We start from the raw sequence: 19,798 nt of genomic DNA, 5'->3' as shown, positions 1-19,798 counted from the left end.
TTTACAGAGAACAAGAGAAATTCGAAGAAAGAGGTCGCTGTTATGATCTGCTACAAGCACTAAGGAAAGACAGGAGATCTGTCCCTTCAATAGAACTAAGCTGGATCCCTACGATGTAACGGGGAACCTGATCCTGCGATCAGACCCGCTAAAGTCCTCGGCTAGTCTGAACGAAGACCTATAGATGTGAGGAATGGATCCCTACAAGAACTAGGGACTGGGAGAAAGATGGACACCTCCTAGCAGAAATTGTAGCAGTAAAAGACAAACACACAACATAGAACATAAAGGTCCGAAGACCAAGCTAAACCGACTGAGAAAGGTAACAGAGCACCAAGCTAGCTCAAGAGTAGAAATTACAATGAAGTCCAGCAAGGCCAGGAGGGCGGAGCAGGATTAAATAGGCAAAAAAGGTCATGTGACCAGCAAACTAGAAAAAACCTAACATGAGAGTTCTAACAGTACCCCCTCTTCTAAGAGGATCCTCCGGATCCCCTAGGCCCGGGCTTATCAGGAAACCTCCTGTGAAATGGTCTGACAAGTCTGGAAGCAGAAACATCATCCGCCCTCACCCATGAGTTATCCTCGGGTCCGAAACCCTTCCAAGCGACGAGATACTGCAAACTCCCTCTATACCGTCTAGAATTTAGGATGCGGGAAATTTCATATTCCCCGTCCTCCGCCACCGGAGGAACAGTGGCAGAGGCGTCACCATCCGACACATCAGCTCTTTTCAACAGAGAAACATGGAACAACGGATTAATCTTCCAGGAGGTAGGAACCTCCAACCTAACAGTAGATTGGTTAACTATCTGAAGCACCTTAAAGGGCCCTACAAACTTTGGACCCAATTTTTTAGAAGGAATCCTCAATCGCAGATTCTTAGAGGAAAACCAAACCATGTCACCAATAGCAAACAAAACCTCTTGCCGCTTCCTATCAAAGTACCTCTTAGATTTTTTGTTAGCCTCCTGAAGATTACCACCACATCCGTCCAAACTCTCTCCAAATCACCGGAAAAACTCTCCTCCTCAGGCACAGCCGATACCAATTTGGAGAATGACTCAAAAGACGGATGTCTCCCAGTACAACAAAAAAAAGGCGAACACCCAGCAGAAGAGGATGTATGGTTGTTAAGAGCAAACTCAGCAAGTGTCAGAAACTCAGACTACCCCTCTTGATTGTCTGCCACAAAACAACGCAAGAACTGCTCAACATCCTGGTTCTTTCTTTCTGTCTGGCCATTAGACTCCGGATGATATCCGGATGAAAACGACAAATGAACTTCCAACCTGTCACAAAAGGCACGCCAAAAACGAGCCACGAACTGAGGTCCCCTATCTGAAACAATGTCAGTAGGAACGCCATGTAGTCTGACAATTTCCTTGACAAAGGCCTTAGCGAGTGTCTTAGCGCAGGGCAGTTTGATGAAGGGAACCAAGTGACACATCTTGCTAAAACGGTCCATGACCACCCAGATGACCGTGAAACCCTCAGAGGGGGGAAGGTCAGTAATAAAGTCCATAGCCAGATGTGTCCAAGGTGCACTAGGAACCTCCAGAGGGCAAAGCAACCCCGCAGCAGGAGCATGCGAAGACTTAGATCTAGCACACACAGTACATTGACGCACCCACTTAATGACTTCCTTCTGCCATCCAGGCCACCAAAAACTGCGACCCACAAGTCTCTTGGTCTCAGAAATTCCTGGATGACCTGCCAACCGAGACTCATGACACTCAAACAAATCTCTCTTAAAGGTCCTAGGCACAAACAACCTCCCATGGGGAGTGTTAGATGGGGCATTCTCCTGCGCTTTAAGATTCTCATCCTCCAAAACGGAGTCCAAAGCAGCAATCACAACACCTTCTTGTAAAATGCTCTCCTCCTCCTCAGCACCGACCATGGGAGAAAAGCTGCGAGACAAAGCATCAGCTTAAACATTCTTGGTACCCGGGATGTAAGTAACGGAAAAATTAAACCGCGAGAAGAAAAGTGCACACCTAGCCTGACGGGCATTCAAGCGCTTGGCTGCATCAAGATAGATCAGATTTTTATGATCAGTGAAAACCTGAATGGGAAATTCAGCACCTTCCAAAAGATAACGCCAGTGTTCAAATGCGAGTTTAATAGCCAGCAATTCCCGATTACCAATATCGTAATTAAGTTCAGTCTCAGAAAAATTTTTTGAAAAAAAGGCACAGGGATGTACTCCATCCTTGTTTTCCTGAGACAACACCGCACCGACCCCCACAGAAGAAGCATCAACCTCAACCAAAAACTGCTTAGTCACATCAGGCTGCATAAGGATGGGAGCAGAGTTGAACCTCTCCTTTAGAAACACAAAAGCTTCAATGGCCTCAGAAGTCCACTGAACCGTATTAGCACCTTTCCTGGTGAGATCAGTCAGTGGTTTGACAATAATAGAAATTTTTTTTATGAATTTTCTGTAATAATTGGCGAAACCCAAAAACCTCTGTATCGATTTCAAACCAATAGGCCTAGGCCATTCCTGCACAGCTTGAACTTTCACCGGGTCCATCTCAAAGCCCTCGCTGGAGATAATGTAGCCCAAAAAACGAATTCTCTGAACAGCGAACTCACATTTCTCCAGCTTAGCAAAAAGCGAATTGTCAATCAATAACTGCAATACCTCACGTACGCTCTGCCAATGAGACTCCAGATCCGGCGAATAAATCAAAATGTCATCCAAATACACAACCACATTTTTGCCGATCAAAGGTCTAAGGATGTCATTAATAAGATTCTGAAAAAATGCTGGAGCATTGGTAAGATCAAAAGGCATAACGAGATTCTCAAAATGACCCACAGGAGTGTTAAAAGCAGTCTTCCATTCATCACCCTCCTTCATACGCAACAAATTGTATGCCCCCCGGAGATCAATTTTAGAGAACCACTTGGCCCCCACTAACTGGTTAAACAAATCAGGAATCAATGGCAGTGGGTAAGGATTGCGTACAGTAATTTTATTAATCTCACGAAAGTCCAGACAAGGACGTAAACCACCGTCCTTTTTTTTTAACAAAAAAAAATCCAACAGCCACAGGAGACTTGGAAGGCCTAATATGACCGGCGGGCAAACTTGTCTGTATGTATTCCTCCAAAGCCTTTCTCTCAGGAATAGTAAGATTAAATAAACGACTTTTAGGAAGAGTCGCTCCAGGGACAAATTCAATGGTACAATCATAGTCTATGGGGAGGCAAAATTTGCGATTCCTTCTCAGAAAAAACTTTCCAAAAATCCTGAATAGGTACAGGTAATTCCCCTTTATCCTCAGCAGCAATGCGACCGTTACAACACTTGTCATAACACTTAGGGCTGCAGGACTTAATTTCATTGGTAGACCAATCCAGTACAGGATTGTGCAATTTTAACCAGGGTAACCCCAACACTACTGGAGAAGGCAAATTATTTAATACTACCAAATCCAAATTCTCTTGGTGAATACCATTAATAGTGAGGGGAAATTCACAGACCTTGTGAGTAACACTCTTCAAGGGGGAGCCATCGACAGAAACCACAGCAATAGGGGATGACAAAGGTTTGGGTTTTAATTTAAGTTTTTCCAAGAATCCCCCATCAATCACATTCAGAGTAGAACCACAATCCACAAATACCCGAAATTCAATTAATTCTTCCTGAGCAGTGGTAGTAGCAGAAAGAAGTACACCCTTAGTATTTAAACAGGCTATACTGGCGTAACTGACCTTTTTTTTTTTCTTTGTTCATACGAAGCACACAGTTCTTAATGAAATGGTCAGATCCACCGCAATAAAAGCACAAACCTTCAGAAAATCTGCGGTCTTTTTCCTGAGAGCGGGGTGACATCGCCCCAATCTCCATCAGCTCTCCAATGTCAGTACAGACCCTCTCAAGACTCGGAGCTGACATGAGAGGATTTACTCTCATTAACCCTTGCACGCAGTCTCCTGTCCACCCGTATAGCTAATTGCATTGCCTCCTGCAAGTTTCCAGGTGAAGGATAAGCAATCAACAGATCCTTAACCCTTTCACCTAGCCCCGCAAGAAACAAACTTTTCAAAGCTGAATCGTTCCACCCCACCTGAGCAGACCACCGACGGAAGTGAGTACAATAATTTTCCACATTACCTGATCCCTGCCTCAAACGTCTTAATTCAGACTCAGCAGATGAGACACGATCAGGATCATCGTACAACAACCCCAAAGGAGAAAAAAAGCTATCCACTGATCTAAAGCACGGATCACTAGGTTGGAGAGAAAAGGCCCATCCCTGAGGTTCTTTGCGCAAAAGTGACATTATGAACCCTATGCGCAGTGATTCATCACCAGAGGATCTGGGCCTCAAACGAAAATACAGCAAACAAGCAATTTTAAAAGAAAAAAAAACTTGTTGTTCACCAAAAAATAGATCAGGCAGACGTACCTTTGGCTCCACAAAATTCGCTCCAGAACAGCTACTCACGTGTTGTTGGAGCTCGGCCACCTCCAGAGAGAGTCCCTGCAAGCGTTGAGCCAAATCCTGAACAGAGACCATGATGGAAACTGGAGGTCTTTCCTTAGAGAAATTTTTTGGGCTGGACTTACTGTTATGATCTGCTACAAGCACTAAGGAAAGACAGGAGATCTGTCCCTACAATAGAACTAAGCTGGATCCCTACGATGTAACGGGGAACCTGATCCTGCGATCAGACCCGCTAAAGTCCTCGGCTAGTCTGAACGAAGACCTATAGATGTGAGGAATGGATCCCTACAAGAACTAGGGACTGGGAGAAAGATGGACACCTCCTAGCAGAAATTGTAGCAGAAATAAGACAAACAAACAACATAGAACATAGAGGTCCGAAGACCTAGCAAAACCGACTGAGAAAGGTAACAGAGCACCAAGCTAGCTCAAGAGTAGAAATTACAATGAAGTCCAGCAAGGCCAGGAGGGCGGAGCAGGATTAAATAGGCAAAAAAGGTCATGTGACCAGCAAACTAGAAAAAACCTAACAGGAGAGTTCTAACAGTCGCAAAGGTAGAGGCCTACTCTTTGGTTCTTCTTCCAAAGATGAGCAGAAGCCAGGGGAATCACAATCGGCCCAGGTGGGAGGGAGATTGTCATTATTTTTCCCAGCTTGGGAACGTATTTCACATAGTAATTGGATTTTGAGCCTGATTAGATTTGGTCTTAAATTTCAATTTCAAACTCTTCCTTACAGAAGATTCATGATTATTCCCTCTAGTTCCTCCCCAGAGCGGCAGACTGCCCTTGTATCGGAAATTCAATACCTAATAAAGAAAAACGTCCTGATTGAGGTTCCGGAAACAGAAGAGGGTCACGGATTCTACTCCCCGCTCTTCCTGGTCTCCAAACCGGATGGGTGTTTCAGGACAATCATAAATTTAAGATCCTTAAATAGCTTTCTTAAAATAGACACCTTTAAAATGGAATCCTTAAAAACAATAGTAAAATTACTTTTTCCCCACTGTTATATGGTAGTTCTGGATCTTAAAGACGCATATTACCATGTTCCCATTCATAAGGATTATCAAAAGTATTTGAGGGTGACCATTGAATTAAGAGGGGTGGTTAAACACTTCCAGTATAACCCCTTTCCCTTTTGGGTTGGCTATAGCCCCGAGAGTTTTTACCAAACTAGTGGCAGAGGTTATGGCCCATATAAGAGAAAAAGACATCTTAATAATCCCTTACCTTGATGATTTCCTGATAGTGGGGAACTCCTTTGTTCAATGCGAGGCCCACCTTCAGGTAACAATTTCTATCCTAGAAGGACTAGGTTGGTTTCTAAATCTGGAAAAATCTAGGTTGACTCCACTAAAAGCTCAACAGTTCCTGGGGGTCATTTTAGATTCTGAAAGACAGTTATGCTATTTATCAGAAGAAAAGATTGCAAAAATCCAGGGCTTAGTGAAACATTGTATGGATAGACCCTCTATGTCACTCCGTAAAGCCATGTCATTATTAGGGTCCCTGACCTCAAGTTTTACCGCAGTGCGTTGGTCCCAATTTCACTCAAGGGCACTTCAATGGAATATATTGTATAACGACGCAATCCTAGATGGACATCTAGACCGGGAGTTTACCTTGGCCCCTCGCTCCTTACAATCCCTTCGTTGGTGGTTGGTGCACACTAATCTTTCTAGGGGAGTCCCTTTGGAATGTAAACCTACTGCAGTCTTGACTACAGATGCAAGTGCTACAGGTTGGGAAGCTCATTTTGAAGGTAACTTAATTCAGGGGACCTGGTCAGAAAATGAGGTACAGTTTTCCTCAAATGTTAAGGAACTTTTGGCGGTTGATTATGCGTTCAATAAGTTCCTTGTATATTTACAGGGCCAGGATGTCCGTATACTCTCGGAAAATCAAGTCCCAGTAGCATATATAAATCGTCAAGGGGGAACCCATTCAAAAGACTTAATGAGAGTAGCGCACAGACTTCAGAATGCAGAGGATCATTGTCTCTCCCTTTCTGCTGTTCATCTAAAAGGGAAAGAATACGTCACAGCAGATTTTCTCAGCCGTACTTCCATAAAAGAAGGAGAATGGTCCTTGAACCCTAAGATATTTTCCAGGATTGTGGCAATGTGGGGTCTTCCAACAGTGGACTTGTTTGCGACAAAATCCAATCGAAAGGTGGCAGCATTTTGTTCCCTAAACCCCAGAGAAATGCCCCTGGCAGTGGACGCCTTCATGGTTCCCTGGGAGTTTCCTTTGGCGTATGCATTCCCTCCCATGGTCCTGCTTCCGTCAGTCATAAGGAAGATCAGGGCAGACAAAGTCCGAATGATCCTCATATGTACCTTTTGGCCCAAGAGACCGTGGTTTTCTTGCCTCCGGAGAATGTCCATATCAGACCCCTGGGTTCTTCCGGAGATTCTGGACCTTCTCACTCAGGGTCCGGTTTCCCATCCTCCAGCCTCAAATCTCCATTTAACGGCATGGAATTTGAAGGGGCATTGTTAAACAGCAAAGGTTTTTCCACAAATGTAGTAAACACTCTCCTATGTAGCAGAAAACCCGTTACTACCCGCATTTACGCTAGGACTTGGAGGAAGTTTCTGTCCTTTTCAAAATTTAAACCAGAGAATGGGCCCCCTATTGGGAAAATAGTAGAATTTCTACAGCGGGGTTTAGAACAGGGCCTTACCACTAGTACATTGAAAGTACAAGTTTCGGCTTTAGGAGCTTTGTTTTCTTCCGATATAGTGGCTAATTATTGGATAGCAAGGTTTATAAAAGCCTCTTTTAGGTGTAGACCTATTATTAAAACTAAATCCTCTCCCTGGGATTTAAATCTAGTCCTAAATGCCTTGACTAACCCTCACTTCGAGCCCCTAGATTCAGCCTCCCATAAAATTATTCTTCTTAAAACAGTCCTGTTAGTTGCCCTGACTTCAGCCAGAAGAGTAAGTGACATACAGGCTCTTTCTATATCCCCACCATTTACTCAAATTCTGGATGGTAGAATTGTATTAAAGCCTGACCCAGCCTTTCTTCCAAAGGTAGTCTCACGACTCCATAGGACTCAGGAGGTTAATCTTCCAACTTTTTGCTTTCCCCCTAAGAATCAGAAAGAGTTGAAGCTACACACATTGGATGTTAGAAGGTGCGTACTTAAATACCTGAAAGTTTCACACAGTTTTAGGAAAGAGAGTTCCCTATTTATATGCCATCAGGGGGCTTGGAAAGGTTGTAAAGCTTCAAAATCTATGATTGCGAGGTGGATTAGAGAGGCAATCACCCTCGCCTACTCTTGGGGGGATAAGGAAGTACCGGAGGGGTTGAGGGCTCACTCCACCAGAGCTGTAGCAACCTCCTGGGCAGAGAAGATGGGGGTTTCCATCGAAGACATATGTAAGGCTGCCACCTGGTCTTCTCCCTCCACCTTCTATAGGCATTATAGATTGGATTTAGGTGACTCTTCTGATCTCACCTTTGGGAGAAGGGTGCTTCAAGCTGTGGTTCCCTCCCTAATCTCCTTTCATCTCTGTAATTCTCTCGTGGTGCTGTCATGGGAGTACGAATAAAGCCTTAGTTACTTACCGGTAACGGGATTTTTTGGAGCCCATGACAGCACCCTTATATTCCCTCCCTACACTGGTGTTTTCGCACTCCCGTAGAGTTATTTTCCTTTTTTGCACCCTCGGGGGAAGTTAGTTAAAGTAACTGGCTTAAAATGAATTTGTTTTGTTGTAATTAACCTTGGTGGTCCTCTCATGCTCTGTTAACTAAACTGAGGCGGGAGAGAGGTGCCGCCCTTTTTAACCTGTAGGTTTCCTGTCCTTGATGGGTGGATCCTCTCTCTCTCTCTCGTGGTGCTGTCATGGGCTCCGAAAAATCCTGTTACCGGTAAGTAACTAAGGTTTTTTGCATGTCTATGTGCTCTTTGTTTTTGTAGTGTGTCAAACTGTGATATATGAGGTGGTTGTGGTTTGATTGATATTAGGTTCTATAATATACCATAAGGTTGATGGCTCCTATTGTGTGAGATTTTTACGTGAATTTTTTTTTTTTTTATCTTTTGTCCGTGGTTGTATTTTTATTTACATGACTTTCGTATAAGATCATTCACAAGCCATACTAAATTATCAACTTAAAAGTTATCCTACTCTAATTGGTCAAAGATTTAATCAACTCGCTCCTAATGTGATGGCTGTATCTGCTTCTGTTTGGTGACCCGAGGGATGTTTGTTGGTTTTGATGATGATTCTACTCACAACTGCTTTTCCAGATTTATTTTCATTTGGCTGGCGCTCAGTCAACTTTTTGCGATAAATTTTGTAACGAACTGCTCGCAGCAGTAAGTAGTTTCAAACACAGATGTACGTTACACTGCTGGTCTCCTCAAGTTGGGAAATTCATCACCTCTCACGTAACATTTATAGAACTGAAGCAGTGGCAGGTCTGCAGTAAACATTACATGGGATACACTGAGACTGCTGTGTATATGCACTTTACATAGGAGACACCAAGATTGCTGCATACACCATAGAGAAAACAGGCTTCTGACTATACATCACATAGAAGACACTGCTTTATATACAGTTAGGTCCAGAAATATTGCCACAGGTTTTGTAATTTTAGCTGTTTACCAAAACCTATTCAAGATACAGTTATATAATCAATATGGGCTTTAAGTGCTCTCAGCTTTAATTTGATAGTATTCATATCCTAATTGGCGTAAGGGTTTAGGAATTACAACTCTTTAATATGTAGCTGCCTCTTTTTCAAGAGACCAAAGGTAATTGGACAATTATCTCAAAAACTCTTTAATGGGCTTTTTCCTCATTAATCCATCATCAATTAAACGGTAAAAGGTTTGGATCTGATTCCAGGTGTGGCATTTGCATTTTGAAGCTGTTGCTGTGAACCCACATGTGGTCAATGGAGCTCTCAGTGGAAGTGAAACAGACCATAATTAGGCAGTGAAAAAGGAAGAAATCTATCAGAAAGATAGCAGAAATGTTAGGAGTGGCCAAATCAACAGTTTGGTACATTCTGCAAAAGTAAAGAGTACACTGGTGACCTTGAGAACTAAAAAAGGCCTGGACGTCTGTGGAACAGGATGCATGATCACAGAATCCTTTCCATGATGAATAAAAACCCCTTCACAACATCCATGTAAGTGAAAATGGCTGTTTAAGTATCTAAGTCTACCATAAAGAGAAGACATGAGAGCAAAGAAAGTTCACAACAAAGTACAAGCCATTAATCTGCCTTCAAAATTGAAAGGCCAGATTAGACATTGCAAAAAAAAAAACATCTAAAGAAGTCAGCCCAGTTCTGGAAATGCATTCTTTGGACAAATAAAATGAAAATCAACCTGTACCAGAATGATTAGAAGAAGGAAGTATGGAGAAGACTTGGAACAGCTCATTATCTAAAGCACACCACAACCTCTATAAACCATGGCGGAGACAGTAGGATGGCATAGGCATGCATGGCTTCCAATGGCACTGGGTCATTAGTGTTTATTTATGATGTGATTGACGACAGAATCATCTGGATGAATTCTGAAGTGTACAGGGTGATACTTTCTGCTCAGATTCAACAAACTTCTGCAAGATTAATTTGGATGGCGCTTCGCAGATGGACAATGTTCCATAACAAACTGTGAAAGCAGCCCAGGACTTTTTAAAGGGAAAAAAGTGGAATATTCTGCAATGACCAGTTCGCAACCCCTTCTAGCATGCATTTCACATGCTTAAGACTAAACTTTAATGCAGAAAGAAACAAAAACAACAACTAAAGCCAGCTGCAGTAAAAGCCTGGCAAAGAATCACAAAGGCGGACCACCCAGTGTTTAGTAAGGTACATAGGAGACACTGAGACTACTGAATATATATCACAAGGAAACACTGAGACAGCTGCATATGTCCCATAGGCCAGAGAACATAGTGTGCTAATTCTCACACTGATCAGAGTCAAAACATAAACCAGCATTGTGTGCGATCTCTGCATACAAATTAAAGGGCCAGCGGCCTAAGCACTGTGGCCCACAGGTAATTCTGTCCGTATGAAATGACATAAAGGGCCACAAGCAGTCCACTTGTCGGAGGTTCTTCACCCCTTTTGTGACATAGAATTGTTAGTTTGTGCTAATTTTTTATACACACTACTTTTTTCCATCTATTTATTGCAATCAAGGTTTGATACTGGTAGGTATGAGTAGAGCATTTGCAATGTATTATTAATTTTCTAGTTATTAAGCGAAAGATGAGCAACAATTTTTTTTTTTACAAAAAAATTCACATGTATAAAGTAAAGCTAAATAGATTGGTTTTGCAGGCTGATGCTTTATGGCCATGATGGTTTTGATGCACTTTGACATGCAGCAAAGGGGTTCCAGGTTCAGATTTGGCCATTTTTAATTTTTTTTTGTTCAATTTGTTATATGTATGCCTGTGCAGGTTTCAGCTGGATACATGTTTTTTTTTCTGACACTTTAGAAATAATGCGTCTAGGTCAATTGGATTTATGTGAAATTGGCCCTAGTTTGCGTGAGAAAGAGAAAATCTAACTATCTAAGGTAGTTGGATGTATTTGAGTTTATTAGTTCTTTATACTATAACACAGAAAATGCATAACTATATAAATAATTTTGTGCTATACTTACCTTTTCAGGGATATTTTCAGTTCTGAGCTTGGCGTCAGAGTGTACCACGCTGGCGCAAGAACTGCCAAAGGTGTCATATGTGAAAGCCATTGACGTGTGGCTCATTACTTGTCTCCTTTTTGGCTTTGCCTCGCTTGTTCAATATGCTGTAGTCCAGGTCTTCATGAACAGTCCAACGAGGATTGAGGCAGAGAAAGCCAGAATTGCAAAGACTGAGCAAGCAGAAGGAAAGGGACCCAACGCTGCAAAAAAGAATACAGTGAATGGGACCGGGACTCCAGTTCATATCAGCACATTGCAAGTATGTATCATCTGAAAGGAAATCTTTCACTGAATGTATACTTTTCGGTCTGAGTGCAATATAAATTGGGGATTCCAGCCGTGTGTCACTTCTAGTGTGTGTTGTTTTTGTTTTGTTTGTTTTTTCACTATTTTAGCAGGCTAAGCTCTGCTAGTCCTTTCGATTATATAAAAGGCCTCTCCTAATATTCATTTAAAAGCTTGAAACCAAAACCGCGACAGAGAGGAGCCAGAAGGCCGCAGCGTCTGAGTTCACATATTCTTGCATTGAATAGATGCACTTCTCCCTCTTATTAAATGGTTCTGGTTTCTTTCAGCAGTGCAGGAGTTAAATTGCTCAGCTTTTAGTCTTTGTAGCTTCCTTCTTGGAAGTTCTCAGCTGTGCACCCACACCCATCTCCTATATAGTCTCTGCTCTGGCAATCATCATTGCCAGTGTTAAGTCTTGTACTGCCTGGTGAGGAGTGGAGGATTCGGTGTTCGGCTGAGATGTTTAAGTAGAGTTGTTCTGTGACTGTTGCTTGGCGTTTTGGTTGTGTGCATAGTCCCTTCCTGTTCTATTTTAGTTTACTTTCCTAATCCCTTCGGTTTTTCCCGCTGTTGTGTGTGAGTGCATATGTTGTATATTTGGTATTTTTATTTATCCCTGTACGTCCTTTCCTTGTTTGTCTGGTTTGTGTATTTACATACACTATTCCTCCCCAATTTCCTGGGTGGAGGAGGGGACACATAAGGGCTGTTTCAGGAGAACAGTAAGGTACGTGGCCCCAGCATTTTCACCATTAGAAGTTAACTGGGGAGCAGGGATAGCTTGGGTGCCCCTAGCGTTAGGAACAGGGTAGGAGCCCTTGGTCTCAGGTTATCATACAGCAGTATCATGACAGTGACATGCGGTTTAAAAATTTATTTCTCTCTTGTCTGACGTGATCTAATATGTCAGAGGAGAGAGAAACCATATCTCCAAGTCCCCCATGGTACCTTGGCAACGGTGCCGCCATTCCCCTGCCCCTGTCCTTTTTGTCACAAAGAAAAATGGCGGGCGCATGCGCTATGCGCCCACAGAGATCGGCCGGCCGGCACCCTGCAACTTCAGGAACCAAGTTCATTGACACTGCGTTCAAATGCTGTCCTGTCAGTGAAAGTGAAGAATCAGTTCAAGTTCAATAATAAGCTTTCCCTGTGCTCCTTAATCTCTTAATCACCCCCTCAGTGTCATCCCCCTAATCAGATTACACTTTTTTTGCTTTTTTTTTATTCCTATTTATTGTTTGCTATTTTTATTTCTTTTAGTTCGCTAACGCCAGGTTGCTTATCTACCATTGGCTAATTTTACATTTGTTTTTTTTTCCAAAATGTAAAAAAACTAAAAGATAATAAAATGTTTAGTGTGTTTAGATTAGGTTTAGGTTTTTTGTTAGGCTGGCACAAAGTAGTAAAAACGCCCGTAGAATGTTCAATGTGGAGCAGGCATACACCTTGCTTTGCTCCAGGAGTGAGACAGATCTGTGTCCGAAGCATAAATGTCTTCAGCCAGTGATGACTGCTCTTCCTCCATGGGATCCCACAGCCCCTATGGTAACGGAGTCAGTTGTCACTGCTGAAATGTCAGAAGCAGGGCCAAGTTCTACAGTCCCCCCTCCATTGTGGTGTCCCAGCAATTCATTTTCCCCTTAATTTCCCCTGTTTTTAGCAACCCCTGGAATAAAAGTTGATGTCACCAATCTGACCCCCTTTGAGTTTTTCCAAAATTTTGTCACCCAGTAGTGTTACAATTAAATGCCCAAAACCCAAACATTTTAGTTTCCATAAACCCACGTCCTCCCATTTTTGTTCGTGGATCCTTTCAAGTATCCCTGTAATAAAAAAAATTGGTTAGTAAATAAAAAAAGAAAGAATCAGCTTCTACTGGGCAACAAAATCTGTCTACAGTACCCCTGTATTTACAGCTATCATGACCTGATCCTATTATGAAACCCTAATGAGATAGAAACTGCCAGATAAATACTCCAAGCTGCCCCCAGACAGTTGGCATCCCTGGTAAAATAGTTTTGGAACTAATGATGCCATTTCTGCATCAAGGGTACCACATGTACACCGACAATTATTACACCAGTATCCCTTACATAAATCCCTCCATGCTGAAAATACATGGGCCTGAGGGACAGTCCATAAAAACTGAGTAGCTTTTCCATCACAGTTGATGTCCAGACATTTGGAGAAGGGGGCGTCATTCTCACTTGGAAGTGACCAACTTCTTGCAGTGAAGTGGAATGACCAAAACGACGTCTACGTGCTGACCACGCTGCATACAGACACCACTGTTTCATCAGAGACAGGGACGCCACCATGGAAATGCAAAAAACAGTCTGTGTAGCAGACTATAATAAATTTATGGGAGGCGTTAACCTATCAGACCAAGTGTTCCAACCTTATCTGGTGAAGCGAAAGACCAGGGCCTGGTATAAAAATGTAGCAATCTACCTCATCCAGATTGCTACCTACAACAGCTTCTTTCTCTACAAGAAGTCTCAAGGAGAACTCACTTTCCTCCAGTTCCAGGAGAAAATTGTCAAGTGTCTATTTGATTCAACGGCAGCCTTAGAGTCTGAAAATGTACAGAGCCTTTCAGAGCAACATTTTATTCACCACGTCTCTGCCATGCCCACTCAAAACGATCCCCAAAAATGATTCCGGGTTTGTAGGAAGCACAGCAGAAGGAGTGATTCCCGGAATTATTGCCCCACATACGCATCACAACCAGGCCTTTGTATCTCCGTTTTGAGACCTACCACACATCTTAGGCTACGTTCCTAAGATGAGCTTTTGTCGCGTTTTTGACGCTGCGTATTTTCCCTGAAAACGCAGCATCTTACTGTTCCAGCAAAATTGATGGGATTTCTAGAAATCTCATTCCCACTGTGCTTCTTATTTACGCTGTGTAAACTGGTTTGCGGTGCGTTTTTCAAATCCGCAACATGTAAGTTTCTCTTTCGGGTGCGCAGAGCTTTCTGTACAGATTTTCCCCATAGACTTACATTAGATGCAGAAAATTCACAGGTAAAAAAAGGTCACAGAAACGCATAAAAAAAGTGTGTAATCTACGCCTACTTATGTCAATAAAGTTCAGTGAAATCAAAATAGCAAAAAGTTGAAAAAATAAGGCAGCTTTATTAAACCCTTAGCGACCGCCAAACAACCCTTTAATGGCGGTCATTAACCCCTTAAGCCCCGAGGGTGGTTTGCACGTTAATGACCAGGCCAATTTTTACAATTCTGACCACTGTCACTTTGAGGTACAGTTATATGAAAAAGTTTGGGCACCCCTATTAATCTTAAGCTTAATATTTTATAAAAATTGGTGTTTTTGCAACAGCTATTTCAGTTTGATATATGTAATAACTGTTGGACACAGTAATGTTTCTGCCTTGAAATGAGGTTTATTGTACTAACAGAAAATGTGCAATCTGCATTCAAACAAAATTTGACAGGTGCATAAGTATGGGCACCTCACCAGAAAAGTGACATTAATATTTAGTAGATCCTCCTTTTGCAAAAATAACAGCCTCTAGTCGCTTCCTGTAGCTTTTAATGATTTCCTGGATCCTGGATGAAGGTATTTTTGACCATTCCTCTTTACAAAACAATTCCAGTTCAGTTAAGTTTGATGGTCGCCGAGCATGGACAGCCCTCTTCAAATGATCCCACAGATGTTCAATGATATTCAGGTCTGGGGACTGGGATGACCATTCCAGAACATTGTAATTGTTCCTCTGCATGAATGCCTGAGTAGATTTGGAGCGGTGTTTTGGATCATTGTCTTGCTGAAAGATCCATTCCCTGCGTAACTTCATCTTTGTCACTGAATCTTGAACATTATTGTCAAGAATCTGCTGATACTGAGTGGAATCCATGCGTCCCTCAACTTTAACAAGATTCCCGGTGCCGGCATTGGCCACACAGCCCCAAAGCATGATGGAACCTCCACCAAATTTTACTGTGGGTAGCAAGTGTTTTTCTTGGAATGCTGTGTTTTTTTGCCGCCATGCATAATGCCTTTTTGTATGACCAAACAACTCAATCTTGGTTTCATCAGTCCACAGGACCTTCTTCCAAAAAGAAATTGGCTTCTCCAAATATGCTTTTGCATACCTCAGCCGACTCTGTTTGTGGCGTGCTTGCAGAAACGGCTTCTTTCGCATCACTCTCCCATACAGCTTCTCCTTGTGCAAAGTGCGTTGTATAGTTGACCGATGCACAGTGACACCATCTGCAGCTCTCTGGAGGTGGTCTGAGGATTGTCCTTGACTGATCTCATCATTCTTCTCTGCCTTTCTGATGTTTTTCTTGGCCTGCCACTTCTGGCCTTAACAAGAACTGTCCCTGTGTTCTTCCATTTCCTTACTATGTTCCTCACAGAGGAAACTGACAGGTTAAATCTCTGAGACAGCTTTTTGTATCCTTCCCCTGAACAACTATGTTGAATAATCTTTGTTTTCAGATCATTTGACAGTTGTTTTGAGGAGCCCATGATGCCACTCTTCAGAGGAGATTCAAACAGGAGAACAACTTGCAAGTGGCCACTTTAAGTAGCTTTTCTCATGATTGCATACACCTGGCTATGAAGTTCAAAGCTCAATGAGGTTACAAAACCAAAAAAAGGGCTTTAGTAAGTCAGTAAAGAGTAGGTATGAGTATTTAAAACAAGAAAATGATAAGGGTGCCCATACTTATGCACCTGTCAAATTTTGTTTGAATGCAGATTGCACATTTTCTGTTAGTACAATAAACCTCATTTCAAGGCAGAAACATTACTGTGTCCAACAGTTATTACATATATGAAACTGAAATAGCTGTTGCAAAAACACCAATTTTTATAAAACATTAAGCTTAAGATTAATAGGGGTGCCCAAACTTTTTCATATAACTGTAATTATTCTGGAACGCTTCAACGGATCCCCCTGATTCTGAGATTGTTTTTTCGTGACATATTGTACTTCATGATTGTGGAAAAATTTCTTTGATATCACTTGCGTTTATTTGTGAAAAAAATGGAAATTTGGCAAAAATTTAGAAAATTTTGCAATTTTCAAAATTTGAATTTTTAAGCCCTGAAATCAGAGAGATATGTCACACAAAAGAGTTAATAAATAACATTTCCCACATGTCTACTTTACATCAGCACAATTTTGGAACCAAAATTTTTTTTTGTTAGGGAGCTATAAGGGTTAAAAGTTGACCAGCGATTTCTCATTTTTCCAACAAAATTTACAAAACCATTTTTTTAGGGACCACATCACATTTGAAGTCACTTTGAGAGGTCTTTATGACAGAAAATACCCAAAAGTGACACCATTCTAAAAACTGCACTCCTCAAGGTGCTCAAAACCACATTCAAGAACTTTATTAACCCTTCAGGTGCTTCACAGGAATTTTTTGAATGTGGAAGAAAAAAATGAACATTTAACTTTTTTCACAAAAATGTTACTTTAGACCCAATTTTTTTTATTTTTACAGGGGTAACAAGAAAAAATGGACCCCAAAATTTGTTGTGCAATTTCCCTGGGCACACAGATAACCAATATTTGGGGAAAAAACACTGTTTGGGCGCACGGCAGGGCTCGGAAGGGAAGGAGCGCCATTTGACTTTTTGATTGTAAAATTTGCTTGAATAATTAGCGGACGCCATGTTGTGTTTGGAGAGCCCCTGTGTGCCCAAACTTTGGAGCTCCCCCACAAGTGACCCCATTTTGGAAACTAGACCCCCCAAGGCACCTTTCTAGATGCATAGTGAGCACTTGGAACCCCCAGGTGCTTCACAAATTGATTCATAAAAATGAAAAAGTGAAAAAAAAACACTTTTTCATTTTTACGAATCAATTTGTGAAGCACCTGGGGGTTCCAAGTGCTCACTATGCATCTAGAAAGGTGCCTTGGGGGGTCTAGTTTCCAAAATGGGGTCACTTGTGGGGGAGCTCCAAAGTTTGGGCACAGAGGGGCTCTCCAAACGCAACGTGGTGTCCGCTAACAATTTGAGCCGATTTTCCATTCAATTTGTTAGCGGATACCATGTTGCATTTGGAGAGTCCCTGTGTGCCCAAACATTGGAGCTCCCCCACAAGTGACCCCATTTTGGAAACTAGACCCCCCAAGGCACCTTTCTAGATGCATAGTGAGCACTTGGAACCCCCAGGTGCTTCACAAATTGATTCATAAAAATGAAAAAGTGTTTTTTTTTTTCACTTTTTCATTTTTACGAATCAATTTGTGAAGCACCTGGGGGTTCCAAGTGCTCACTATGCATCTAGATAGGTGCCTTGGGGGGTCTAGTTTCCAAAATGGGGTCACTTGTGGGGAGCTCCAAAGTTTGGGCACACAGGGGCTCTCCAAACGCAACATGGTGTCCGCTAACAATTTGAGCCGACAATTTGTTAGCGGATATCATGTTGCATTTGGAGAGTCCCTGTGTGCCCAAACATTGGAGCTCCCCCACAAGTGACCCCATTTTGGAAACTAGACCCCCCAAGGCACCTCTCTAGGTTCATAGTGAGCACTTGGAACCCCAGGTGCTTCACAAATTGATTCATAAAAATGAAAAAGTGTTTTTTTTTTCACTTTTTCATTTTTACGAATCAATTTGTGAAGCACCTGGGGGTTCCAAGTGCTCACTATGCATCTAGATAGGTGCCTTGGGGGGTCTAGTTTCCAAAATGGGGTCACTTGTGGGGGAGCTCCAATGTTTGGGCACACAGGGGCTCTCCAAACGCAACATGGCGTCCGCTAACAATTTGAGCCGATTTTCCATTCAATTCGTAAGGGGACACCATGTCGCGTTTGGAGAGCCCGTGATGTGCCTAAACAGTGGAGCTCCCCCACAAGTGTCCCCATTTTGGAAACTATACCCCTCAAGGATTTTATTAAGGTGTATAGTGAACATTTTGAACCCAGAGGTACGGCACAGAATTTGTTTACATTAGGTCATCATATTGAATAAGTTGTCATTATTCTTGAGCGCAAGTGCTCGCTACTTGAGTTTGCATCGGTTACTCAGGTATGCACCATGTACAGCGTGTGCTCGAGTGACATGCTCGAGTCCCTGCTCCGCATGTTTCACGGTTATTAGACACCCAAAAAAAAACATGCGGGGATCGCTCGTGCATGGCAGGCAATCCCCGTAAAGTTTTTTTGGCCGCGAAGCATATGGGGCAGAGACTCGAGCATGTCACTCAAATACCCACGATACTCAATGCATACCAGAGCACCCGATGCAAACTCAAGTAGCGAGCACTTGGGCTCAACACTAGTCGCCGTATCGTCATCTTTTTTTCTTACTTTTGAAAAAAATCCCAACCCCAGCCCTAACCCTAGCACAACCCTAACCCTAGCACAACCCTAACCCTAGCACAACCCTAACCCTAGCACAACCCTAGCCCTAGCACAACCCTAGCCCTAGCACAACCCTAGCCCTAGCACAACCCTAGCCCTAGCACAACCCTAGCCCCAGCACAACCCTAGCCCCAGCACAACCCTAGCCCCAGCACAACCCTAGCCCCAGCACAACCCTAGCCCCAGCACAACCCTAGCCCCAGCACAATCCTAGCCCCAGCACAACCCTAGCCCCAAACCCAGCCCTAACCCTAGCCCAATCCTAACCCAAGAGTTTATTTTTGACGCCGTTCCTTGTGTGGTATAAGTGATTAGACGACTTTATTCTTCAGGTCGGTGTGATTACAGCAATGCCAGAATCATATGGGGTTTTTATGACTGACAGCTGTCACACACTAAAAGACGCATTTTTTGTAAAATCTAGTTTTTGCATCGCCATATTTTGAGAACTATAATTTTTCCAGATTTTGGCCGACAGTCATGTGACGGCTCGTTTTTTGCGGGATGACTTGACGTTGTTATTGGTGCCATTTTCAGGCACGTGACATTTTTTAATCGCTTTCTATTCCGATTTTTGGGAGGCAGAATAAACAAAAACCAACAATTCAGGAATTGTTTTTTTTTTTTTTTTTTATTCTGTTCCGCGTGTGGTAAAATTGATGAGGTATCTTTATTCTTCGGGTCAGTACGTTTACAGCGGTACCACATTTGTATCATTTTTCTATGTTTTGGCGCTTATACACAATAAAAGCTATTTTATAGAAAAAAATATTTTTTAGCATCGCTTTATTGTGAGAGCTATAACTTTTTTATTTTTTGGCTGATGGAGCTGTATGGCAGCTTGTTTTTTGCGGGACGAGATGACGTTTTCAGCGGTACCATTTTTATTTATATGCATCTTTTTGATCGCGTGTTATTCCACTTTTTGTTTGGCGGTATGGTGATAAAGCATTGTTTTTTGCTTCGTTTTTTTTTTTTTTTTTTTTACTGTGTT

At 42.4% G+C, this 19,798-nt stretch overlaps 1 protein-coding gene across 1 annotated transcript in view; it reads left to right on the top strand.

Annotated features, from left to right (window-relative positions):
- GLRB (glycine receptor beta) overlaps positions 1–19,798 on the top strand; it is a 175,234-nt gene that overhangs the window by 143,113 nt on the left and 12,323 nt on the right. Inside the window, exon 9 of the mRNA XM_073644903.1 lies at positions 11,130–11,422. Coding sequence (XP_073501004.1) covers positions 11,130–11,422 — 293 coding nt within the window. The remainder of the gene's footprint in view (positions 1–11,129; positions 11,423–19,798) is intronic.

The sequence above is a fragment of the Phyllobates terribilis genome, unplaced genomic scaffold (assembly GCF_046119375.1).
Source record: "Phyllobates terribilis strain yellow unplaced genomic scaffold, ASM4611937v1 Scaffold_1__5_contigs__length_1240528914, whole genome shotgun sequence".
Taxonomy (NCBI): domain Eukaryota; kingdom Metazoa; phylum Chordata; class Amphibia; order Anura; family Dendrobatidae; genus Phyllobates; species Phyllobates terribilis.
Note: the sequence above shows the minus strand (reverse complement) of the source record. Positions and strands in the feature narration are given on the sequence as shown.